Source organism: Silurus aristotelis, assembly GCF_946808225.1.
Source record: "Silurus aristotelis genome assembly, chromosome: 4".
In the NCBI taxonomy this organism is placed as follows: Eukaryota; Metazoa; Chordata; class Actinopteri; order Siluriformes; family Siluridae; genus Silurus; species Silurus aristotelis.
Window position 1 is genome coordinate 13,262,066 of NC_139577.1, and position 25,859 is coordinate 13,287,924.

The 25,859-nt window shown below is 39.9% G+C and overlaps 2 protein-coding genes across 8 annotated transcripts in view; one reads left to right on the plus strand and one right to left on the minus strand.

The window, feature by feature from the left end:
- sdccag8 (SHH signaling and ciliogenesis regulator sdccag8) overlaps positions 1 to 25,859 on the plus strand; it is a 69,996-nt gene that overhangs the window by 42,521 nt on the left and 1,616 nt on the right. For 3 of the 6 annotated variants that reach the window (XR_014533276.1, XR_014533277.1, XM_083539975.1), the window contains one exon: positions 4,003 to 4,129. Coding sequence is in view for 4 of the 6 variants with exons in the window: in XM_083539975.1 (XP_083396101.1) it covers positions 4,003 to 4,129 (127 nt within the window). In the remaining 2 variants the exon portion in view is untranslated. The other 3 variants (XM_083539974.1, XM_083539973.1, XM_083539977.1) reach the window with 3 other exon arrangements.
- Positions 7,364 to 25,859, minus strand: part of akt3a (v-akt murine thymoma viral oncogene homolog 3a) — a 108,309-nt gene continuing 89,813 nt past the window's right edge. For both annotated transcript variants that reach the window (XM_083540029.1, XM_083540030.1), the window contains exons 11-14: positions 19,937 to 20,151; positions 18,126 to 18,213; positions 15,783 to 15,885; positions 7,364 to 12,188 (exon numbers count right to left, since the gene is read on the minus strand). In XM_083540029.1, the coding sequence (XP_083396155.1) occupies positions 12,103 to 12,188; positions 15,783 to 15,885; positions 18,126 to 18,213; positions 19,937 to 20,151 (492 nt within the window). In that variant the 3' untranslated portion in view covers positions 7,364 to 12,102. The remainder of the gene's footprint in view (positions 12,189 to 15,782; positions 15,886 to 18,125; positions 18,214 to 19,936; positions 20,152 to 25,859) is intronic.

A 25,859-nucleotide genomic window follows, 5' to 3' on the forward strand; every position in this document is an offset into this window, starting at 1 on the left:
CTGTTACACAAGCTGCACATTAACTACTCTAAATTATATCCGTTTCATTTCTATAGTTTTGTCCCTTGAAGATTTACAAAAACGCTTGCTGAAATGTGAGGGGTGCACCCACTGTATGTATATGTATCTAAATATATATATATATATATATATATATATATATATATATATATATATATATATATATATATATATATATATTTTTTTTTTTTTTTTATTAATTTTTTTAATAAGCAGTATGTCATAGAGTTTCTTTAACATTGGTAAAAGGCCACAGAACACTTGCAATTATATAACCTCAGGCCTGTGTTATAGTCTCTCATGCCTCTCATTAATTTTTTTTCCAGAAGTGTATAAGATATAAAAACACCCTGTAGTATTACTGGGAAACCACATATCCTCACCATATGAAGCTTTTGAGGTGATTATTCTTAAATATAGTGCATGTTTGTTCACAGTTTTTGTATTACGACAAGATCATTACCTGTGATTTACCTTGAAGCCGTATTTTTACTGTATAATATGTTTCATCAACAGGTGTGTGGTGCAACTGTAATTATTTGTAACCGCACAGCCATTTTTTTAGTGAAAAAAGTTATAGTTATCAGTTCTCCCATAGATTGGGTAAAAGTTTATATTTGTATTAATTCCATACAAGACATAACTAGCAGTATGAAAGCAGATAATCATACTTTTTCTGACTGAAAAATGTATTACAACAGTTATTGTAAAAATAATGCAACACTATTTCAGTGTATAGCGTTTCAGAAAAATATAAGTGCCCCCCCCTTGAGGTGGGCTCACTGCAACCATCAAATCGCTGCTCGACTTTTTACGGAGATGCACACTGCATTCTCTGTGTACACTGTGTCTGTCAATACTTCACACCACATGTACTGCTAAACCAGCACACCATCTTTATCTTCTTTGGCCTTTTTGATCCAGCAACCTCTTTAACCCAAGCACATACTGTACGCTACACTGGTCTGTAGATAGAGATGGGGATAATAGCAGGGAGTTGAGTGAGAGCCAGGCTCTGGAGGTGGGCAGCAGCAGTGGCGCCAGTCTCCCACAAAGCAGGGCCTTAGCCTGGCACAAACTGTCCTCCATCCAGTCAGAGAGGGGATGATGAGAAAATAAAGAAGATCAGATGAAGAGACAGGCCTGTGCATCAGACTCGCTGCCCATTCAAGCTCAGACTAAGCAGCTTCTTCCAGCTTCAGCACACAGTGGAAAAAAAAAAAAAAAAAAAAGAAACGGGGGGGTAAAAAGAAAGAGCAAAGAATGACATTGAAAGACAGATTATTGTCAAGCGTGAGGGGACCAAAACTTGGAGCATTTGCCCACCACAGCCTAAGCAGCCTGCTCCAGTTCCCACAGGAGGGAGCGAGGGATAAGTGGGGGTGTAGGGGTAGAGAGAGAGCGAGAGAGAGGCAGAGAATAGGGCCTGCACAGACGGCAGTAGCCCCAGCCAGCAGGAGCAGGGCATCTGTCTTCCCCCTAAGCAACAGCTAGAGGCCTTCCCTCTCCTCTTTCTGTCCTCCGGAGCTGGAGAAGCATCTCCGTGTGTGTCTCTTTTGGCGCTGGTCTGCTGCTATGCAGAGAGAGATCTGGGACACGCTCACAGTGGGACCAAAGAGCAGGCTGCAGGAAAAAAAAAAAAATCAGGATTTCCCAATCTAGCCTACATATTTACTTATAAGAACTCTTTAGCTCAACTGCACCAGCTAGTCAGAGGACTTGATTTCTTCATTCAGGGGTGCAGGGATAAGGATTGAACAGATAGAGATCTCGTTTCGAGACTTGAGGCGGTTTGCATGGGGGGAACAAACCCAAAGCTCATGTAAAATCACTGCTGTGTGGTTCGCTTCCAGTGCAGGCCGTGAGAACGTGAGCTGCGTGTTCGATTAAATGCAAATAAATGCAACTTTGAATAAACTAGTGTGAATGATAAACACTTCGAGTCAACAGGTAGTGTGATGCCACGACTTTCGCTCAATAACAGCACATCAAGTCTTTCATAGTTCATTCAAGTTCACTTTTTACTTTTGATTGTCACTAAACAGCGCCTTGTTTTCTTTTTGATGGATCTGATGTCAATACTTTATCCATTTGTTTCTCAATCGCGTGTAACATCATCCACCCGACACGTTTATTTTTTTTATTTTCTCATCACGAACATTATAGCCGGCGATAGATTTTGCTTTCCTATCCTTTCTGATGTGTGTGTGTGCATCTGGTTGTAAAAAATCCTCTGTTGCCTAGCAACCTGTCGCTACTTTTATAATCTGGTTAAATAGAATGGTTAGATACTGACTTAGGAATCTATCCAGAATTCTATTTAGGAATTTACATGGATTACAGGTAATCGACAGAGTGCTATTTGTTTAAACTAACACACTGAAATGTCCTTACCCTCGAAGATCCTTATAGCTATGACATATGTATATACACTATGTGGACAAGTATTGGGACACCTGACTTTTTTTTTTTTTCTTCCCCAGACTGTCACCACAAAGTTGGAGACACATAATTGAATAGGATTTCTTTGGATGCAGTAGCATTCAATTTTCCTTTTACTTTACAACCAGGAGACCCAAACCAGTTTCAGCATGACAATGCACCTTATGAAAATAGGTGGCCTGCTATAGAGCTCTGACCTCAACCCTTTGGAATGAAAGGGAACACTGACTGCACCCCAGACCTCCTCACCTACATCAATACCTCACTTTAATAACACCCTTGTGTCTGAATGAATTGAGAGAAATAATATTGAATTGTATCACACCAATTAATGAGTTAATTTGTTCATCTTTTCTGGAAAAATATTGTATTCATTAAAATGATGACTGATCATTTTACTAGGTTTTTTTTAATTTATGAATGAGATCATTTGCTTTCTTAGCAAACCTAAAGACACTGTTGTTTGCAAGGATGCAAACACCAGGCATCACAGTCCTATGTGCTATACGTTAAACATGATATTCCAGATTTAATCCTCCCTGTGCTGTTATTATTAAGCTCCACTCTTTGGGGAAGCATGTGGGGATATACCCATAGAACCACATGAGCATTAGTGAAGTCCGACAACAAAGTATATAGTCAGCATTCCAGTTTATCCTAAATGTGTTCAGTGTGGTAGAGGTCAACTCTGCTACTCATGGAGGTTGATTTGTGTACAGGGCCATCACCGTGCTGGGAAACAGGTCTGAGTTTCATGAAGAGAAATTGTTAATGCTACAACGTGTAGAGACAGATTGTCATTTTGTGCTTCAGTTGTTGTGGCAACAGTTTTGGACTCTCCAATATACAATAGGGCCCAAAAACGCTTGTGGTCAAAACTCTAAAGCAGGAGATCTTCCATTCGCATATCTTCATGGAGCTGGCTTTGTGCACAGGGGCTTTGTCATACAAGTCTCGTTGTGAACATCCTGTAATATTGTGTGGTAACAGTTTGGAAAAAGATCAGGTATGGATGAAAAAGTCAGGTGTTTCAATACTTTTGTCCTTCTAGTGTCTAGCAGTTGAAAAAACAAGCAGGTTATTGAAAAGCGTTTGATTTGCAGACCATTGTGTAATAAGTGTTTTGTCTCAGCCTCACGTTTTCATTTCCATCATCAGTGCAATCATTAGTTAGAATGAGCCAGCTATCTGTCACCTATTTAATAGCTTTATTACTTTATGAGCCCAAATACTCATAATTATAAAAAAAAATAAAAATGTTTTTATCGAATTGTTGTTGCAATAAATAGCTTTTAAAAAATCCACTGGGAAAGCAGCCAGAATGATCTAAAATAAACATTGGTGCAAATGTAATCTTATTCATGACATCATGAAAAACAGCAAATGGAGCTGTATTATGTCATGTGCTTAGCTGTGTGTTCGGAAGTCATCACTGAAGCTGTAAACAAAGCAGGTTTGTAGTGTGTGTGTGTGTGTGTGTGTGTGTGTGTGTGTGTGTGTGTGTGTGTGTATGGTGATGCAGGATTGTTGTGTGTGCAGATTGCAGCAGCTGGATCAACACTGTCAGTCCAGTGCTCAGCAGGTGTTGGAGCTGCTCAGCAGACAGAACCAGCTCGTGCACGAGAGGCAGCTTCTCACTGAAGAGATGGGCAACCTGCGTGTACAGGTAAGGCCGTTCCATGCCGATAGACAGGAAGCGATTCACTTTACATTCTGTAGTAGCCGCAGAAAACAAACGCTGGATCTCCTAATGTTTAGCGTCGAATAGTTGTAGAGGTTTTTACGAGTGCAGTGGCGGACAGTAATGAAGTAAATGTGATACGTTACTGTACTTGAGCTGCTTTTTTTTTTTTTTATGTATATCTGTTCTTTACTGAAGTATTTCCGTTTGTCGTTCTTTTTTTTTTTTATTTATGACCGGATAAAAACGTATCTCTTTAAAGAAACGCCTGACTCTAAATTGCCCCAAAATCCGTGGCCTTGTTTGTGCGATTTGAAAAAAAATGTTTTTTGGTCTCAGGTTCTCAAAGTTTAAAGGGAGCACTTTAACTGGAGTCATATTTTACTGGGTGTATCACCACTCACATGGTTTGTGTATTTCGTCCACCAATCGATTGCGCATATGTATAAAAATGACGAAAGTTGTACGCAAGTTTGCGATCACAAAAGGTATCGCTGGAATTCCAACTGCGCTGATAGCATGTTTAGTCTACTTCCATGTCAGCTGAGAGAGAGAGAGAGAGAGAGAGAGAGAGAGAGCACAAGTAGCACAGCAGCTGGTAGCCATGGCTGCACATCACGCAAGACTAGGCGTCCACAGATGCTCATCCAGATTGCTGCTAGAGGCGCGTCAGCAACAGACAGTGACTAGCCGCACGCTGACATCTGTAGAAGATTATGGCAAACAGAGCGCCACTCTGCAAAGCGCCGTCGCTCGCAGCTCTGTTAATACTGCCATGCTGTTGTTTTGTTAGGAGAGAGGTGAGAGTTAACAGCTCCCGCTCTCCCTCAGAGAAACAAAATCAACACGCAGCTCCAAGCAGCCTCGTGCAGAAAGTTCACAGCGTTTAGCACAAGAACAAGCAGCAGAAGTTCCGAGAGGCTTCTTGTGCTTCAGCGAAAAAATCTGACACGCAAAATAAAGTTACTGTTATGGACTTTTTTACCTTCTGCCCAACTTCCCTTTTCATATTTTCCTTTTCTCATCTTCATTTGTATTCGTTTCTTCAATTATTGCTTTCCTTTTTCTTTCTTTCTTCGAAATATTTACATCAAATATTAATTTCGTACATTTTCTACCTTCCCTTGCATATTACTTTCATGTTCATCCATCCATCTTTTCTTTCTTCCCTTTCGTCCCTCCATTTATTCAGTCTAATTTCCTTTTCTATTTCTTTCTTTCCTTCCTTTCTTTCTTTATTTCTACTCTCCTTTTTCCTCCTTCCACCCTTTTATTTTACTCTCCCCTTTTTAATCGAACTATCCACTCCCTAAAAAAAACGCCATTTTCCTTCAATTTGATTCTTTCACCTTGTTTTCCTTTGTTCCTCAATTCTTTCTTTACTTTATTCTTCTCTTTTATGTTGTATTCCTTCATTATTCATTCCTTACATTTTTCATGCCCCCGCCATAGTTTTCATGTGATTGTTTTCGGATTGTCTGTTCATCTGTCTGTTCTGTCGGCGTGTGATTATTGTTAGTGTGATATCTCAGAAACGCGAGGTTGAATGTTTGTAGTATTTATAAGGATTAATGATTAGAAACAGCAGATGAACTGATTAGATTTTGGAACGGGCTCAGGGTCACAGCAAGGTCAAATGTCTGAAATATTTTGTTTTCCACAGTAGCTTTAGCTTGTTTCTGGCTGGATCATATTTAAGGTCGGCATCTCCGTCCCAGATTCCTCCTCCATATAAAACCTGAATCACCCTGATGCCTGACTCCTTGTTAATAAGGTAGAGGAGCTTTCTGAAGTCTCCTCTGTACTTAGAGCGTAAACAAGCTTCATCCGTGACACAATCAAATCAACCTCATGATAATACGACAAAGGCGTCTGTTTTGATGCATCCCTCATCCTGCGTTGCAGCGTTTCATTTTTCGAATGCGAGGCCATGGGAGATTGTAGGAGGAAGGAGACACCAGTTGCGTACTGGGAATTCGAAGAAGCTCAAGGTTGCATTCCTCAACTGCATTCACATGGTCCTCAAATAATGCTGCTGGATGAGAAGCGCAGCAAAGCTCAGACCCTGAGACACCACCCAGTACTGCTTAACAGTATTTAAGAAAAGAAAAAAACAGATTGTTCGAATGATGCCGATGCTTCTCTCAATTCGAATAGCAGGAATAAAAAGCACTTGTGTACGAGTACAAACTGCACTTTATATGCGTATCGTTTAACGTGAACGCTGGATGACTGGAGCAGCAGCTCGGCAGGAGCGCACACAGGGCTGCCTGCAGAATGGCGCGTTTGTGGTCGGGTTTTTGTTTCAAAAGGATCTCTATTCGAGTGTTTGTGTAACAGCGGGAAGTCGGGATCGACGGTTAGCGAGCGTAAATGCGTTTTTCTATAAGCGCCGCTGAACCCCGTGTACAGCTCAATCTGTGCAACTGACTGAAACGAGCGCTTTTGTATTTCCTCCCTCAGTTCCCAGCCGAGAGGAGAGAAACTCTCGGAACAGTGTGAGGGCGGCTATTTCCTTCTCTCTCGACGGAGTTAATCCGATCACACCGACGGAGCGCCATCGCCACGGCTTTACTCCGAACTCATGAGGGATTTATTATTTTTTTTTTTTTGCTACAAGTAAGAAGTGGGTGTGTGGGTGCGAGTTTGTGCGTGTGATGGCTGCAGGGGGTCGTGTGACATCACAGTCCATACTGCATACACAGCAGCAGTGCTGGCTCTCGGTCACTAACACTCTCGCTCTCTCACACACACACACACACACACACACACACACACACACACACACACACACACACACACACACACCGTCCCCTCCTCTCTCTCTCTCTCTCTCTCTCTCTCTCTCTCTCTCTCTCTATCACTCTTACACACACGCCACACCCTCTACACACATGGATTTGCTAAATTATGTTCAATACTCACTGATTTGTGGTGCATACCAAACATGTATTTGCAATGTACATTTTGAACGATTATTTAAAGATTAATTTATTTGCTGTTTTTACACGTTTTTCACGTGTTTGTCCATGTTTGGAACTTTTGTTTTGTAAACACGCTTTCGTCAATAAACGTTCAAACCCGACTCCCGTCGAACCGGCCGTGAACGACACAGAAGAACTCCTCCGAACACGCATTTCCCCTCAAAGACTACAAGAAAAGATGAAAGGAAGAAGGGACGGAGGAAAGGAAGTAGGCAAGAGCGAACGAGAGGCGAAATGAGCACAGATTGACAGTGTTTTATTTAAGCAGTCTGTAAGAAGGAAAATAAGGTGCATCCCTATCATATACATTTACATGTAAAAATACTAAGGATGTTCAGTGTACAAAAAAGGTTTCTCATAGATCAGCGTTTTTTTTCTCACATCGCCGTGGACCATATAGTCATGAAATAAGCATTCTCTTTTAGTCAGTAAATATCCCAACCTGTAATACAGTTCTTTCGTTTTTTTTTTTTTTTTTTTTTTTTTTTTTTTTTTTTTTTTTGGAATCAAGTCCCTTCTGCATAAAAACTCAACCACATGTCTAGATCTTAACATGGATCTAATGACAGAGCTAGCAAGGGCAAGAAATGTCACAAAATCTAAAGCTACATGGCCGTAAAATTTTATTACAAGTTTGTTTTTTTTTTACCCCCGCAGGTTTTCTCTTTTTTGTTTTTGTTTTTAAATAAATACTTTACAATTCATGCTTGTTCATAATACACTACCAGGAGCAAGAGAACAAGAAATTATGTTGTAGACGATACAAACAGTAGCAGCAAAGTGTGTACGTTGAGGTGTAAAATATTTCTTCAAGACCCTGCAGTAAGTAAGAATGGAACCCATCAGCTCACACGGCTCCTTCGCGTACGCTAGTTCGTCGCTACTCCGTCGTTTGGAGCAGGCCACCGTAGCCGTGCTGGACGCAGCACAAGCAGCCTGATAATCAAAGACTGCGAGACGTTTTATACCGGGTTTCTGCGGTTGAGCGCGGCTCCTGATGGGAACCGTCGAGGCGGCATCGCCCCGGTCATGACTGACTTTTCCCGAAGAAAGCTCCAGGAGACGCTCGGGGAAGGGGAGCGAGAGCTGGGAAAAGTCGGCACCAAAAGCAAAACTCCTGGCAGTGTCTCACCACGTTCACAGCGTAACGCTTTACAAAGCAAAACTCTGTTACTCTTACTAATAAAAAAAAAATAATAATAAAAATTTTTTAAAAAAAAGGAGTGCGTGAAGGGAACGTGTGCTTTCAAGTCCTTTTTTTTTTCCGTCTTAAAGCAGGAACCTTTGTTTCATTTTTTGAGCTGAACTATAGAAAAAGAGAAATGGACATGAAAGTGCTGTTATACATAATTTAAAGCCAAGTTTTGTGACTATGGAGTTTTAAAAAGTGGTGTATGGTGGGGTTTTTTTTTTTTTTTGGCCTGTAGTGCCAAAGCCTCTTTTCAACAGAGTGCAGTTTTACTGGATCAGCACTCAGGTCCCACACATGTAAGAAACCAACACACAGTGTCACACCTGTCACACCTCTCTCTCTCTCTCTCTCTCTCTCTCTCTCTCTCTCTCTCTCACCCCATACGAAAGACTCCCTTTACAAGTGCACATTTATAAAGACGACACAAGGCGTATTCAACTCTATACTGAAAAAGACCTGCATCATACATAAAAAAAACAACACTTCATTTAAACTTTTTTTTTCTTTTCAGATTTGCTATTTCTTAGAACTCTATAAACGTACCTAAAGAAGAAGCAAAAGAACAAAAAAACAAAACACAGACAACAAAATGAGCTTTGAAATGAGCTAACTTGATAAATAATTAATTTAAAATGAACGCAAAAAAACAGCACGATCCCACTCCGTTCACCTCTCACTAGGTAGCGTCGTCAGCGAAAATCACAAAAAAAAACAAAACAAGAAAACAAAATGAAAAAAGAAAAAAATCAAACGAATATTGGAAGACAGAAGCTCTTGCCATTTGCAGTAGCGTGGTCCTGACGCGAGTTTTATCGTCGCAGTAAACTAAGAGCGGGAGCGCTTTCTCTCCAAATGAAACGCAACTGGGAAGAAACAAGGCAACTAGTTCATGTTCGTTATCAGTGCAGTCTCTAGATTTAATAGCATTTCATTTCCTATGGTATGACCATCAAAGGAATGTGACATCTCTGTATACAGGTCCATACAAACTCCGAGACACACGCACTCACGCACACACAGCTAGAATTTACAAACCTGCATCGACGTGACGTCCTCATATGGAGGAGCGACAGTAGAGCCCAACATCGCAACTTGCCGTTCTTCATAACCATAATCATTATCATCATACAAGACCATCAACAGTGCATCCACTCAAACCCTCATTCACTTTCCTTTATACCTAAAACACTGCTGGGCTTCTTCTTAATTCTCAGCAGCATTGTACGTACAGCCACACACACGCTGGTTCACACCCAGAGGCAATTCAGAGTCATTAATCCACCTCCTGATACGTTCATGTGAGAAGAGACGAAACCCAGGGAACACTGAGGAAACCCACACGGACACAATTCGATTTGCTACACCTCGTGATATCTCACCTGATCCACCTGATACAGTTTTGCAAACTTAACCTTATCGCGCACTTTACAACGACTTAATGCAAAGCATAAAACTAATACCGCCGTCTCGTGAAAATAAAAAGGAGACAAGGCAAAAACACTCTGTTAAAGGTTCGAGGAATGTACTATACGTTTTAAACATAAAAACATTAGACACAAAACACTTAGATTTGGTCTGACCAACTCGGGTTCTTCCAGCCAATATCTACCTTCTCTACTTCGACATGTAGCGCAGCCCGAAAACCTGCTCTAACAACATTCCCAATCCCAATGTAGACCTGCGTACGAGGTGATATTTCAAAAGTTTCGAGACTAGTTTTGTGACTCGCCAACAGATGGCAGCACAAGGCTGCACGCGCAGTCACCGGAAGCACCGACCTTCCTAAGTCAGCCTGCCAAAAGACATTTTACATCGGGAGCTGTGCAACTTATGCTATTCTGACCATGTGTGTTATCACGTCTGCTCACTCTCCTCACAAGTGAGTTTCACACGTGAGCCGGAAACAACGTGATCTCACTTCAGCACCCACCCTATTCGCCAGATTTTGGATCTTACAGACTTCGCCCACTTCCTGAAGATGAAAATTCGGCTCAAAGGTTCGCCGTTTTGACACCACTGTGAGAATCCAGGGCGTATCGCAAAAAAAGAACACTTCCGGGACACATTTCAGAAGTGGCAGGAACGCCGGGAGCGCTGTATTGCTGTGCAAGGGGACTACTTTGAAGGTGATGTAAACATAAAAAAGTGTGAAAGTGTGCAAGCATAGATAAATAAAGTACTTTCTTGTAAACAGGGCCAGTCTCAAAACTTTTTGATCCCCCTTGTATTTAACAAAGACCGATGAGAGGTAAGAGCTGGGATGAAAAGCCACACAGGGGATTGAAGTGTCACTAGCTAGGGCTTCTCAGTGCTGTTCCGTGTTATTTATATTTCTTGAACGAAATTCTGTGGTGGTTTTGTGGTTGTTGCTGAGAGAACCCGGGTTCCGTTTTACTACAAAAACTCACCTTGCACAGAAAAAGCATGTGAACAGGCTTCTAAATGCCGTCTTCTTTGCGACATGTTAGGAAAAAAAAAATGCTAATCGAAACAAAAAGCCTACCCGTGCATCGCTCGATTTACATTCTAATGCCGTTCTTTTCTAGATATCTAACTCTGTTCCTTAACACAACAGGACACACAACAGTGCATCTACATGCTGTCAGGACACGTGAGCTTCACTTGAGCCGCAGTGTTTTTAATCGATTTCTCGTTACTGGAAAAATCGGTCTCAGACAAATTAGGAGAACTTAGAGAACCCGTGTGCTGAATGTATCGCGGAGAACTGACGATCGCAACTCGCTTTACTCGCGCAGTCAGTCATGTGACCGTCGGACGGAAAAACAGGAACGACTCGTGAAGGAGGAAATCCCGGGCAAAGCAAAAGCGATCGACACCATACGGGAACACATTGTTCTGATTCGAGGCGTTGCTGATCCCAGTAGATAAGCGTACCTGAAGGATCAGGAGGTACGGTGCTGTATGGCTCAGATTCACAGGACTATTCAGCTCATAACATCTAAAACTAAGAAACCCCCACCCCATTCCCCACTCCCCTTATCGTGTTTCTTTTCTCAACCCGTTTGCTGAGTAAGTAAACGAACGAAAAGTACTCCAGTGCCACAGTGATACTGAAATGCTAGCTGAGAAACACAGCAGATCCTGACACCCATTACTGCCATGAACACAGTGTGTGTGTGTGTGTGTGTGTGTGTGTGCTGAGTGCTGTCTGGGCATTAAACGTGAGTGCTAGTGATGCGAGTGGCCTTGCCCGTGAGAATCTTCAGTGAAGCATGTTTTCCCAACTCAACACCTGTGCAGCCTGAGTATACTGCTATGGCAGTTTTTGGACACCACAAGATCGGAGGCATTCGGTTGTACTTCATATCAGACAATCACACGACACGCAGAGCTCAAAAAAATTTACATCATGTGAATCTAAAGCCACACAGGGGGATGGACTAAAAATAGAAAGGTGGTCCGCAGTTTCAGTGCTTTTTCACTTTCGCGCCCAATCATGTGAACATATTTAAGCATCTCAATGCAGGAAAAACACACAGACTAAACACACGAAAGTAAACAAACACCACAGTTCTTCTCCCCAGCAGTCTGGGGCATTTAAGCGGACTGGATTTCAGCTCAGCCCGACGTGCAAAATTCCTATTAGCATTAAAAGCCAAGCGTGTCCTGGAGCTCTTGGCCTGTGTGGAGGATGATGAAGAGAGTCCCAGTGGAGAAGGGAAGCTTTGTTTGGGCTAAGTCTGACTGGGTAAAAGCTGTAGGACTAGTCTGTTCCAGTGGTAAAGCGTGATGATGATGAGGCAGTGCTGGCTGTGTGGGACTCACTCTCTCCCGCTGGCCGAGTAGGAGAACTGAGGGAAATGCGGTCGCCGCTCGTTATCCATGCAGTCCATCCCGTCTTCATCAACTACACACACACACAAAAAAAAAAAAGACACGTTAGAGAATTTATGTTAGAGAAATTTATCTTGGGCAAGATTTACTTTACACCTTATACCTATATCATCTAGCATTATTTGGTATAAGTTAATGTAACTTATTTCAGTATTATTAATCTCAGTAGTGATCGTAGAACAGTTATGTAGATATACTTAGTTGTAAAATTGAGAGAATACATTAATCCCCCGCTTTATCGCGGAATTGCATTTGCCACATAACTAATTTGTTCAGCTGATTTTCCCGGTCTCTCTCACGGACAGCACGATAAACCAAAATACTTTTTTATGGAGTGTTATGTTGAAATTAGGAAATGTATTAATAAAAATATAGTTAGTAATTATAAAATGCAGTTACATTTTTATACAGTACAGTACTGTATACATAACTGTACAGCGTATATCATACAGTCGCACAAGAGACAAAGAACACGCAGTGTTTTCACGAAAGTGTGGTGCAGTGTTGCTGTGTGGTGCTGAAAATATATACGTAATGACACTTCAACCAACAAACAAGCAGAGAGACTACGCATCGGCTACGCTACTGCAGAACTGTATACTGTACAGTATTCACTATTAATGTGATACAGTGTCCTGTATTTCTACGGATGTACACAAAATTCATCTCGCTATATTCTTGCGAATGTTTTCTGTGCGTGTTTAAAGTGTGTGGGAGGATGTTTTACGGCTGCAACAATAAAAAAAAAAATCCACCGCGATAAACGGGGGGAGTAAAACAAAAATACTTATACATCGAAGGCCAGAAAAACAAGAGATGTTTTAACTTTGGGTATAGGAAAAAAGAAATCACATAAATATGCCATAAGGAGGAGGGAGAGGAAATTTTCACTAAAGAACGAGAAATTGATGAATAAGGAAGAGGAGGAAAATTGGAGAAATATGTAAATGATCAAAGTACAAAAAATTCGTTTTTTGGATTTGAAAGTGCATTCGCTAGCATCAGCCAACTTATGGCGTTGCAGAGGTTCTGACTTGCTGACTGACTGCAATAAAAGCTGCTTTTGCTTCTTTCTCATCCATGTCTGAAAGCTTGTTCATTTTGCCGCAAGATAAAGAAGTGTGAGCCACCCTGTGATTGTCCATGGTATACAGTCATTCGCTCTGTTTCCTGTAAGCCATATATATATATATATATTACACTGTATATATTCAAAGACTTTCTCCAAGATGCAAACAGACCAAACACCTTAACAGAATCAGTGACAGCCGCATATTTATAAGGGATTGTTTGAACATAAACGGCGCAGAAAACAGGTAAACAGTCAGAGTCGCGTTGGCAAAGACGCAGCCGACAGCCTCAGCTTGGCAGAGAACTTGATCAAAACTGTCAGATCTGAGTGCTGAACCTTTCTCATCAAACATTCTTTAATTGTTCCATGCAAATCTTTCAGTGCTAAGAGGACAAAAATATACCCTGCGAAAGAAGAAAACGGCAAGACTTTCGCTGCATTGATTTAAAAAAGAAAAAAAGAAAAAAACAAACAAACATTGAACTGTTCTATTTTTGGGGGCTATTTTATGCTTTATTTTTTTTAGGGTCAGTAGCTGTTATCAGGGAAAGTTCAAACATTAGTCTTACATAAGCGGAAAATAAGGCAAAACAGCAGATTTAGAATGTAGTGTCTTGGCTCTTAGAGAATATCAATATGCCAATAAATGTGTGCCATGCTTTACGAGAGCCACACAGCAACCTTGTGCACATGGAACTGTTTGGTTGTATAAGTTGTGTTGGGAGGGGGAGAGCGGACATCGATGAACACTGGCTGTTAGTCAAAAACACTGGGGTTTTCTGTTAAAAGCACACTTTGGCTTTTCTTGTATTTCACCAAAACAATGCAATGCGATGACCCATATAACACAACTGACTTACTTTACTTTCACGGCGTTTTGGCAAATGCTCTTACCCAAAATGACTTAGAGTTAACCTCAGTTATCTGTGGATTCAGGGCCTTGCTAAAGGGCCAAGAGCTGTAGCTTAGTGACGCTGGGATTTCAACTCAAAACTTTTTAATTAGAAGCGCAATATTACATATAACGTCAGAAGAAGTAGAAGAAGAGCAGCATTTTAGATACATCTCGATCAAAGAGGTGGAATGGCCTCAAAACAGGGCTTTTTCAAAAGATATAAAGACTGGAATTAAATGGTTCAATTGTTGTTTGAATCTCGCACCCCCGGTTTATCGCGGAATTGCATTTGCCACATAAGTAATTTGTTTGTCTGTTTTTTTCAGGTCTCTCGCGAACAACACGATAGACCAAAAAACTTATAGGGAATTGTTTTAATGGAGTTTTATGTTGAAATAATGAAATGTATTATTAAAAATATAATTACTGTATTCTTGCAAATGTTTTCGGTGTGTGTGTTTAAAGTGTGTTAGTTTATGTTTCTTAGCTTTTTTGATGTGCCGTCTTTTGTCGCTGTTTTTCATTATTCACGGGCGGTTTTGGAACCACTGCAGTAAACAGGGATTACTGTAAAGGTTTGTGGACACCAACCGTAAGATTCGTATGTGCTTTTTGGACATCTCATTCCAAATTTAGTCTCCATTTCCTCTTATAATAACCTCCACTCATTTAGGAAGATGTTCTACTAGATTTTGGAGTGTGCTTGTGGAGATTTGTGTTCATTCCATTTCCACTCCAACCCGTTTAAATCATATCCCCATGGAGCTGACTTTGTGTACAGGGGCATCGCCATGCTGGAACAGGTTTGGGTTTCTTAGTTCAAGCGAAGGCTAAATTTAGTGCTACCACATCCTAAGGCATCAAATACACCTTGTGGGTACAGTTTGTTAAAAATAAAACAAAAAAAAACACATGGCTGAAAAAAAAAAAAAAAAGGTTATACTTTTACTATATAGTGTATTATAGTAATTAGGAAGTGTATATTGTTTCCCCCCTGTGTGTGTGTGTGTGTGTGTGTGTGTGTGTGTGTGTGTGTGTGTGTGTGTGTGTGTGTGTGTGTAGATTTGTCAGATCCACTACATTTGATCTGGACCACCGCCATGAGCTCTAAAAGTCTGAGTGCTGCTTCTAATGTGCTCCTTGCTAATTTAATACAACATTTCATTACTAGTTATATTATTGACAACAGTCTGAGTGAAATGTGGAATCAGACTTTAGTATTAGATACGTCCCTTTTTTGCTTTAATGACACTGCACTTAGTCTCACACGGACTCCACAAGTTTGTGCTGAATATCATGTATTTGCTTACATTTAAATAAAGACCTTTGAAAAGTGCAAGATATTCAATATTAACCCTCATTGTTCAAAATATTAAAAACATCTAAAACATGTATTAAAACTACATTTATAAAATATTTATAAAGGATGTTTATTTTCGAAAGAAAATTCCAGATTTTCTCATCCTTATAAACCCCACTGTATGTGAAAAGTATGTGTGTGTGTGTCCTTGTGCAGTCAAGTGTAAATTCAGTAAGTTTAGTGTGGGAAGAACAAACAACAACAAAATATTCTGGGATGTGTGTTTGTATGTTTATCTAACGGAGAGAGAGCAGGATAACAATAGAAATGGCACACTTACATTTTTCAGGGGGAGTTATTGTAATCGTCTGTGCCGTGAACTCCTCGTCAAAATATCTGGTATCCGTCTCTGACGACACCTGAGGCTTGAAGGGAGGTATCAGCTGAGGAAGGAAGTGTGAGAAGAAAGCCGGAGCAGTGAAAGAAAAAAAAAAACCCACCAACACAAAAAAAAACAACAACAACAACAAAAAAACACACAGAGCACCTGTTTGTGCAGGTGTAACACTGCGTGTTGTGTGTGAGCTGCAGGGCCCAATCTTACACCTCAGAGTTTTACACAGCACCTCCTCTACACACACACACTGTGTTCTCTCTGCCTTCAGGGTAATAATTCTGTCTCAGAAACAGACCCGGGCTCAGATAATAGCACTATTAAATATTAATAAACAATGTTTGCCGTTATTAATCGCATTATGGCTTTCTAAACAGGATATATACTGTGTGTATATACAGAAACACCATGTCATTATTTTCAGAACTCACATAAATAAAATAAACCTTTAAAAAAATGACCCAGACCCATACACCCCTATAAACAACCCCATACACATCGAAAATAGTCATGTGATAGTTCAACATTTATTTTAACATTATTTTCTGTATTTTATAAACATTTATTTATGTATTCATTTTGTGCTTTTTAATAACATTTTTATTAAAAAAATAATTTTTTTTTAATAATTAGTAGCGTAGTACTAGCAGTTGGGGCCATAGGAGGGACACACAGAATCTTACAAAAGTGAGTACACCCCTCACATTTCACCATTTTAGTAGGCCTTCTCAAGGAATGATACTATAAAAATTAATTGGATATATTTAAGAGTAGTTAATGTGCACTTGTATAGCAATACAGATTTACTGTCCAAATTACTAAATAAATGGCAACAAAAGTAAGTACACCCCACGTGAACATGTCAAATCTGTGTCCAAATGTCAGTATTCTGTGTGAGCACCATTGTTATCCAGCACTGCCTTATTCCTCCTGGGCATGAAATTCACCAGAGCTGCACAGGTTGTTGCTGGGATCCTCTTCCACTGCTCTTTAATGACATCACAATGCTGCTGGATGTTGGACACATGTCACTTCTTTACCTTCTGCTTGAAGATGCCCCACAGGTGCTCAATAGGGTTCAGGTCTGGAGACATACCTGGCCACTCCTTAACCTTTAGCTTCCTCGGTTATCATCTTGGTGGTGTTTTTGGGGTCGTTATTATGTTGGAAAACTGCTGTTCGGCCCTGAGCGCTGACAAGCGGACATTCTGCTTCTGCAACCTCTAAAGCAATGCTGCAGCACTCATGCATCTGTTTTTTGAACCAGCTTCTGCACCTGACGCAAAGCATGATGATTCAACTTCTTTGATCAATCCTTGCGAGGTCTGTTCCGAGTGGAACCCGTCTTGGAAAACCTCTGTATGACTCTGGCCACTGTACTGTAACTCAGGATGTTACTGATCATCTTTTAGCCTCGGCTATTTTTGTGAAGAGAAACAATTCTAATTATTGAGTTTCTTTGCCATGAGTTGGCATGTTTAAGATCCAGTGGTCAGTGTGAGAGAATTGTAATCAAAGCATTACATTTTAACTGCTCTAATACACGATACACACATTTGTATGGTCCTGTCAAGCAGACAAAAACATGTACATGATGAATAGGACATGTGGCTTTGCATGTTTACACAACGTACTGCTGTTATCACTTAGGGTGTACTCACATTGTTGCCAGCTATTTTGACAATAATAACTTTTCAGAATCTGTACTGCTACACAAGCGGCACATTAACTACTCCAAAATATATCCACGTTTCATTTCTATAGTATCGTCCCTTAAGATCTACTAAAATAGTTGCTGAAATGTGAGGGGTGCACTTACTTTTGTGTGATACTGTATTAGTCACAAATTCGACACACACAAGACATTGTGAAGAACATTTGAAGAAGTTTGAATAAACTGCCATAAACCAGTTACTGGTTCACATTAATAGTCTCACTTCTCACCAGAATGCTGAAACTTTGGGTACCGAATGTCATGTAAAAAATTTTATGCTTTGAAATGAATTTATACATCACATTATTTTTTAGCGATTTTAACTTTCACATTTTGTAAAACTTTCTTTTTTTTTTTCTACAGCTTTTTTATTTTTTTTTCCCCCTATTTTATTTTCTTTAAGATAACAATAATGACAATAATAATTATTTTTTATATATATATATATATATATATATATATATATATATATATATATATATATATATATATATATATATATATATATATATATATAAAAATAAAATAAAAATAACCAGCACACCTTTAGTGAAACATCATCTGACTTCTTTTACCTTTTTATCATAAACATCTTGCCAGTCGACTGCAGCAAAAAAACTGTGTCGCATTATTTCTTTAGCATCATCCGGCCCTCCGCCAAGTCTGTGGATGAAACATGAGAAAAAAAAACACTTTATTTATAAAGGAAGAAGAACAGGATGCACACACATATGACACTCTTATAGATATCAAAAGCCACATTGTGAGCAGGAAACATCACACGGTCTCCATCACCATGTTTCTAATGTTGTAAATTGTTGCAATTTATTTATTCTTCGTTAATAAAGGATCATTTAAAATAACATCAGGCCTGATTCAAGTGATTCAGACAAAAACCTGCTTACTTTACATTTTTTATTTGCTTAAATATAGAGTTCTAGCAGTTATAGTATACATTTTATATAAATGTGATTATCACTAGAGAACCTAATAAAACTCATAGTTAAAATTAGTAGATTTTTTGAATTGATTATTCCACTTACACCATATTAAACATGTCAAAACAATGAAACAATGTTAACATAACCATATTTTCCCTAAAATTAATATTGCATATCAATGTATCACAACACGAATGCTGTACTTTAACCTAACATCTCCACCACCTTACTATTTTATTCAAATTGATGTGTAACAAATGCTTCTACACCTTTTCCCTTCTTATACAAGGGCCATATTGATCAGTCTTGCAGTAAAGTTGAGTCTGAGGGTTTGCATAAGTTTCAGTACGCATTTTGTACACACACGTATATGATTATCACATATAAATAAATCTGTTCATACCAAGTTTAATAAATAAGACCTGTTGCTTATAGCTCACGTCATCTGCTTTGCATGTCACATGGAGCAGAAGCTCCAGAGATCTTTTGGAAATCCCTTTGTTGCCTATTTTATACGTCAGTTTAGTTTACTAACATTTACGCATGAAGTGGACAGAGCTAGCAATGAAAACTTTGATACATTGACATGCATTGCACTTTTATGACCAAATGCAGGAATATATAGTAGGCGATTCGCATCTCGAAGGCATAGCCAAAGATATGATACATTAAAGATACACATGAAGCAGCTACTGATGCGATGCGATACGATCCCCCCGTTACGCTGCAGCGTGATCCGATTTTCTATTCGATTAAACAAAATGCGATTCAATGCAATGGAAAAAAAAATATGATTCTCTGCAATTCAATATGGTGCAAATAGTACACTTGCATTACTTTGGTTCAGACAGACAGCAAATCATCAATTAACTTAAGAGCCTTCTGACTTTTAACACATGACCCCTTTCACATACAGGCCTTTATAGCGCAAAAAAAAAAGAAAAGAAAACCGATGGAAAAAACAGAGGTTCTTTTCCTGTTCTGTCTCCAGGAAGATGCAGCTCTACCTCTGCCATGTTAATCTGTATTCTATGTGACTCTCAGGACACGCCCAGGTCTCTGTAGCGTTGCGATACGTCTTATTCACGTAGCAGCAGCGGTGCTGAGAGAATGTGCTTGAGAAAATCAATCTACATATCAAATATTGGTCACAAATTATTGCTTACTTTCTAAATAATAAAAGTGTAGCACATTTACTAATAATTATATACTATACATAATTAAATTTTTTTACAGATGTTAATGTGTTCAAAATGATGCAGCACTATAGAAATGCCAACTTTCATGCTGATGCACAATTGCGAATCAGTGAATCTTACATTAATTAAATTCGGTGTCTATTTAGGATGGTATTTTGAATTTTTTTAACAAAAATATTTCACCAAGTTATTCAGTATTCTCTCACAGTGTAATTAAAAAGATGTAGCTTTTAACGGAACCTGTACCTCTTGTTAGGGTCTTTGATTAGCAGGCCTGACAGCAGAGACTTGGCATCGGCTGACAGCGTCCTGGGGAACTTGATGTCCTCCATAAGGATGAGCTCGAAAAGCTTCTCATGGTCCTGGTTGTAGAAGGGCAGCCTGCCACACATCATTTCATACATCACCACACCCAAACCCCACCAGTCTACTGCTCGGCCATAATCATTATCCTCCAGTACCTGATGACACACACACACACACACACACACACACACACACACACACACACACACACACACACACACAGTATTTGTACTGTATCATATTAATTAAACACGTCACATACATGAAAATCCCACTTCATATTAAATCTATATAGTCCTATATGAACTATATGGTTCAGAAAGCTGTTGATCGATGCTTTTCATCTTTTATCCACCAACCAGAGAAAGAAAAAAAAAAACCTACTTTCTATTGACTGTCTGGCCGAGTCGCAATCTGGCTGTTGGTGGAACTAATTTTAGTAGGTGGTTTAATTAGCAATCACAGATGACATGGATGATTCTCAGAGGAGAAACACTGAAGAAACTTTATAAAGAAAAAAAGAAAAAAAAAGTTAAGTGCAAAGCCACTTGCTCTCATACTGCGTTTTTCCAATGAACTCATAGTTTAACATGTTGAGAGAATAAAAAAGACAACTGCCAATGAAGAAGGAGGAAAAAGACACGTGATAGTCAGAACTCCGAGTTGCTGCATTTTGTTTAGGGTACAAACAATGTGCTACATTAGAAACTGATCATGACTTGTCTCTTTCTTTGGCCAGTCATTTAGACTTTAGTTTTTCCTTAATTATTTAACTAGTCTGCAGTGTGCTATTATATTATGGTACTTATTGTTCTAGTCAGTTAGGTTTCTGGACAACTGGGCATCACTGTGGGGCTTTCACAAAGAGGGCTAGCTAATGAATTTCTGATTTGTTCAGCTATAGATGAATTATAGAAATCTGGTATGCCAAGTAATTGTAACTTTTTTTTTTTCCTTCCAAAGCAAGTCAAGTGTTTGTCATTTCCCTGTACAGTCTGCGTACGCTGAAGTAAACCTTTTTTTCTTCTCAGAACCGTGGTGCAACATAAAAGTACATGAGACTACATAGTGCAATTAGACACACAAAATTTTTTTTCACAGAACAATGAATACACTGAGCACAGGCTCTAAATTTGAAACTATTTTGTAGACTAGAAGCAATGAGTATATCAGTAGCAGTGGACACAAGCAGTGTAGACAAATTATAACTTTAGACAGAAGTAACGCTCAACGTGTTTAGTTAGTGTGGAGACGTTGTTGAAATTACATCGCTCTACATTTACGGTATTTGGCAGACGTCCTTGTCCAGAGCGACTTACAACTGAGCAGGGGAGGGTTAAGGGCCTTGCTCAAGAGCCCATCAGTGGCAGCTCGGTGGTGGTGGGATTTAAACCTGTGACCTTCCAATCCAAAGTCCAAGGCCTTAACCAATAATCTACCACCTCTCTCTTTTTATCCACAAGTACGGTATATGAATTTATAGCAGAGTTGCCCTTAAAAGATTAAGATTTATTGATCCCAAGGGGAAATTTGATGCAACATGCATTAAATGCAAGACACAAAATACACTTGATGGATAAATGTATTGGGACACTGGATTTTTCCAGCCATATGTTCATCTTCTCCAAACTGTTACCACATTTGCATTTATGGAAATTGTCAGACGCCTTTATCCTGAGCAACTTACAACTGAGCAGTTGAGGGTAAAGGGCCTTGCTGAAGGGCCCAGCAGTGGTACCTTGATGGTGCTGGGATTTTGAACTCATGACCTTCTGTTTCAATGTCCAATACCTTAAACACTGAGAAACCACCTTGAGCTACAACAAAGTTGCACACAATTCTGGATGTCTCTGGATGCGGTAGCATTACATTTTTCTTTTCACTTTAACTCTGAGACACAAACCTGTACATAAACTGAGCGCTATGAAGATATGCTTTACATGGGTTAGAGTGGAAGATCTCCTGCTATAGAGCTCTGACCTCAACCCTATTCAAAAACTTTGGGATGAATGTGAATGCTGAGTGCACCCCAGGCCTCCTCACCTCATCTACATCAGTACCTGACTTCACTAACACCCTTGTGGCTGAATGATCACAAATTTCCACAAACACACTTCAAAATCGAGTAAAACATCTTTCCAGAAGAACTGAATTTTTAATAACAGCAAATGGGGACTAAATGTGGAATTGTGGAACCCTTTACCCCTAACCCTAACCTTAGACAGGTGTTCACAAACTATCGTCCATATAGTGTATATTAAGAATGAAATCTGTACTGCACCGATGACAGTGCACACATCCTCAGATGATAATAGTGTATATAGTTTATGTGGAATGAATAGATTGGCACCAAAAAAGCTACTCCGATCAATCAATCAATCAATAATTAACAGTCAAGATTAAAAATTCTGCAAGGGGCCATCATTTGGCTGTCAGAGCAAAAATTATTCAAACACACACACACACACACACACACACACACACACACACACACACACACACACACACAAACACACAGCTCAATAATTACTCATAATGACTGGAGAGTGGCAAGACTTCAGAGAATCACACTAAACACACAGTTGTTTAGTGTTTATGTGAACGAGCTTGCTGACTACTGCTCAACCACTCACAGGCTGGTTAGTTATATAAATAAATAAATTAATTAATTAATAAATTAATAAATAAATAAGCATGGCTAGAGGCTTCAGAGTGTGAGCTGCATGAGATCAGAGGTCACTCCACCTGAACCAAACAACTGTCTGGAACCTGGACACAGAGCCTTAAACTCCTAGAGTATCATGTGATCAAAGCTTAGTGATAGGTGCTGCAGTAGTGGCTTCCTCACTGACACACCTGACACACACCTCATGCGTGTGATTGGTGCGAGTTGAAGGGGGGGGGGGGGGATTGGAGCACAGTAGCTGGAGGAGTAGCTGGAGGAGTGCACTTGAGAGGCAGCTCTTCAGAGGGAGCTTCCTGATTAATATGTCTGACTAATGACAAGGCTGGCTGGCCACGAGCCAGTTAAGCATATGCTGGGAGTCGAGTGATAACGATGTCTCCTCTCTGATCTTTAAGAGCAGGTAGAGCTGTGCGAGTTCGCACTGAGGCCTGGCGCTGGCTTCCTGATTAAGCGAGGATGACGATCTCGCGTGCAGAGAAACAGCCTTCTGACCAAAAAAAAAAAAACGCACTTAATTTTTAAACAAGATCAGGCCCATTACCATCTCTAACATAACAGCAAACAGAAAGGTATGAAAGCCAGTGCAATTCTTAACGATCAGACATTCCCGCAAATACAGATTTCTGTATGTTACATTCAACGAAATATCTAGACTGCATTAATCAAAATAAATACAACACTTACACCAGTGGCCTCCATCTGTTTTCAACATTCGAAGCGTTCCGAAATGCTGTTAGCTTAGTGTTTGTCAAACATGTCAAATTAATAAATAAATTTTTTTTCATAATAGCACAGATTGTACAAAGCTAGTGCTCATTATTAATGTCAAGAGTTCCTTTAAATGAAAACTTCAGATGAAAAGAAAAAAAAAAACAGACATAATCCTGTGTTTTTACCCTGCGTTTGCTAGTGAAATTCATTTTAATGTATTTTAAACCTTTATAAAATTGCCTTTTCAAATTATTTAAAAATAAATAAAAAAAAGTCTTGTTTAGAATTGATAGTCCACCAAGAACATGCAATCCCGATCACTAAACAGGACAAACCAAACATTTATAACAAGCAGTATTATATCAGTTGTGGGCAGTAGGGAAGTAAATGTAATTGGTTACTGTACTTAAGTAGCTTTTTCTCGTATCTCTAACTGGTCAAACACACAGCGAAGAACTCGTTTTGATTGGTGCATGGTGGTATCCACTTATCACCAACATACAGTTCAGCATCAGTTCAACAGCAAGCAGAACATTTTGAGAGGAATAAATAATGGAGGAAACTCCTGACTGGAACTCGCCACAACACCCGAGACCTTATTTGTGTGATTTTTTTTTAAAAAGGTTTTGGGATCATGATAATTAAATAGATTAATCAGTGTTTGAATCATTAACATCATTCTATTAATAGATTGTTGACTGAGAGTAACAGAGTCTTTTCATATAAACTGAGGTGATTAATAAAGAGTCTTATGACAAAAAATCTAAATAGGAACATAATTGGCATAATAAATCATAGTACTTTGGATACTTAGGTACTATACATTAGATGGCAAATACTTTTGTACTTTTACTTAAGTAAAAGATTAAAGGGAGCACTTTTAATTTTACTGGAGTACCATCCACCACTGGTATTTTATAAATCCTAATTTTTTAGACCAGGTCAATTCTAAAAAACTTGGTAATAATAACTGTAACTTTGTTAATAAATCGAACTTTGCTAAGAGTGGGTTGTGATTTTCACGCTGTAATTAAAACTACAGCCACTCTGACTGCACTTTAGTGACTTTGTGAACCGTGTAAAGAATGTGAAGGCTATTCCGTGTGTGTGTGTGTGTGTGTGTGTGTGTGTGTGTGTGTGTGTGTGTGTGTGTGTGTGTGTGTGTGAGGAGAGAAAGAAAGAGAGAAAGCAGGCTGTTTGTCCTGCGAGCGGGTGTGAGCAGCTCGGCTGCAGGCAGGGATGCGATTAACACACACGGGCCCGGTTGGGGTCCCCCTGTTCCAGAACAGGCCCCTGCTCCCACTGCCATGTGGCACTGCTGCTGCTCCCACCACTCGCCGATGGGCAAGGCTGGCAGAGGAGCGAGTGGCACAGAGAGCCTGCCGCTCCACCAGCAGGGCAGTGGAACAAGCAGCCTCCATCAGCTTAGCCCATCTTGGCTGGGGAATGTGGATGATCTCTCTCATACACACACACACACACACACGTTTATATATACACACACACACACGCCGAAAGGGTGGGGGGGGGGGCTTGAAAACGACAAGAGGATATACCTGTATATGCATCTTAATAGACTTATGCTTCAAGCTCTCATCAGACATTCATATACACACAACTGGTCCTTATTTTAATTGCCAAACCACTCAATCATACATGTGCTTCATGCTGGTGTAGTATGGAAATAATTAATATAATTATCATACAGTAGCTTAGCACCGGATCTAGTTCTGAAGTATATCCCGAGGAAGCCATCATTAATATCATATAATTACATATTATGCTCACAGGACTTTATTTCATTTACATTAAAATATGACTTGGTGATGGTCAGAGTGTTTTACTTGGTAAAAAAAAATAGACTCGGTTTTCACGCGAGAAAAAAAAAATGTATCCTTTCACCCATCCTCCAATCTTTCTCTCGTTCTCCTTCTCTCTTTAATCCCCCTCTACTTTGCATCTCTGGAACTTGGCGCGCTGGCTCAGGCTGTGCTCTGTTATTTTTACACCAGTACGGCAGTATAGATTTCCAGGTTTCCCAGCCACCTTCTTCCAACCTCCCCCATCTGCCACCATCTGCCTCTGTTTAGCATCTACTTTTTTGTGCAATCACATACTCTTGTGAAAAATAACCAACACTCAAATCATCTCCTGGCACAGTGGCCAGGCTGAGCAAAACAAAATGCTGCGCCAAATTGTCTTCTGTACTTTTTTCCCTTTTTTTTCGTTGGTTTTTTTTCTCCCCACAAGTAGAATCTATACTTCACCCTGTTCCACACTCCCTCCCGCTTCCACCCCAAGCCCACTCTCCCTCTCCTCATCATTGGTTTGGATTTAGCCGCTGCACTCTGGGCGAACCTGTGACACGCCTGGATGAAGAGACGACCTGCGGGCTCAGGGTGCTGCTCCGTAGCAACCGATCAGATTTACTTCTGCAGAACGAGTACCGAAGCCGGTTTGGTTTGG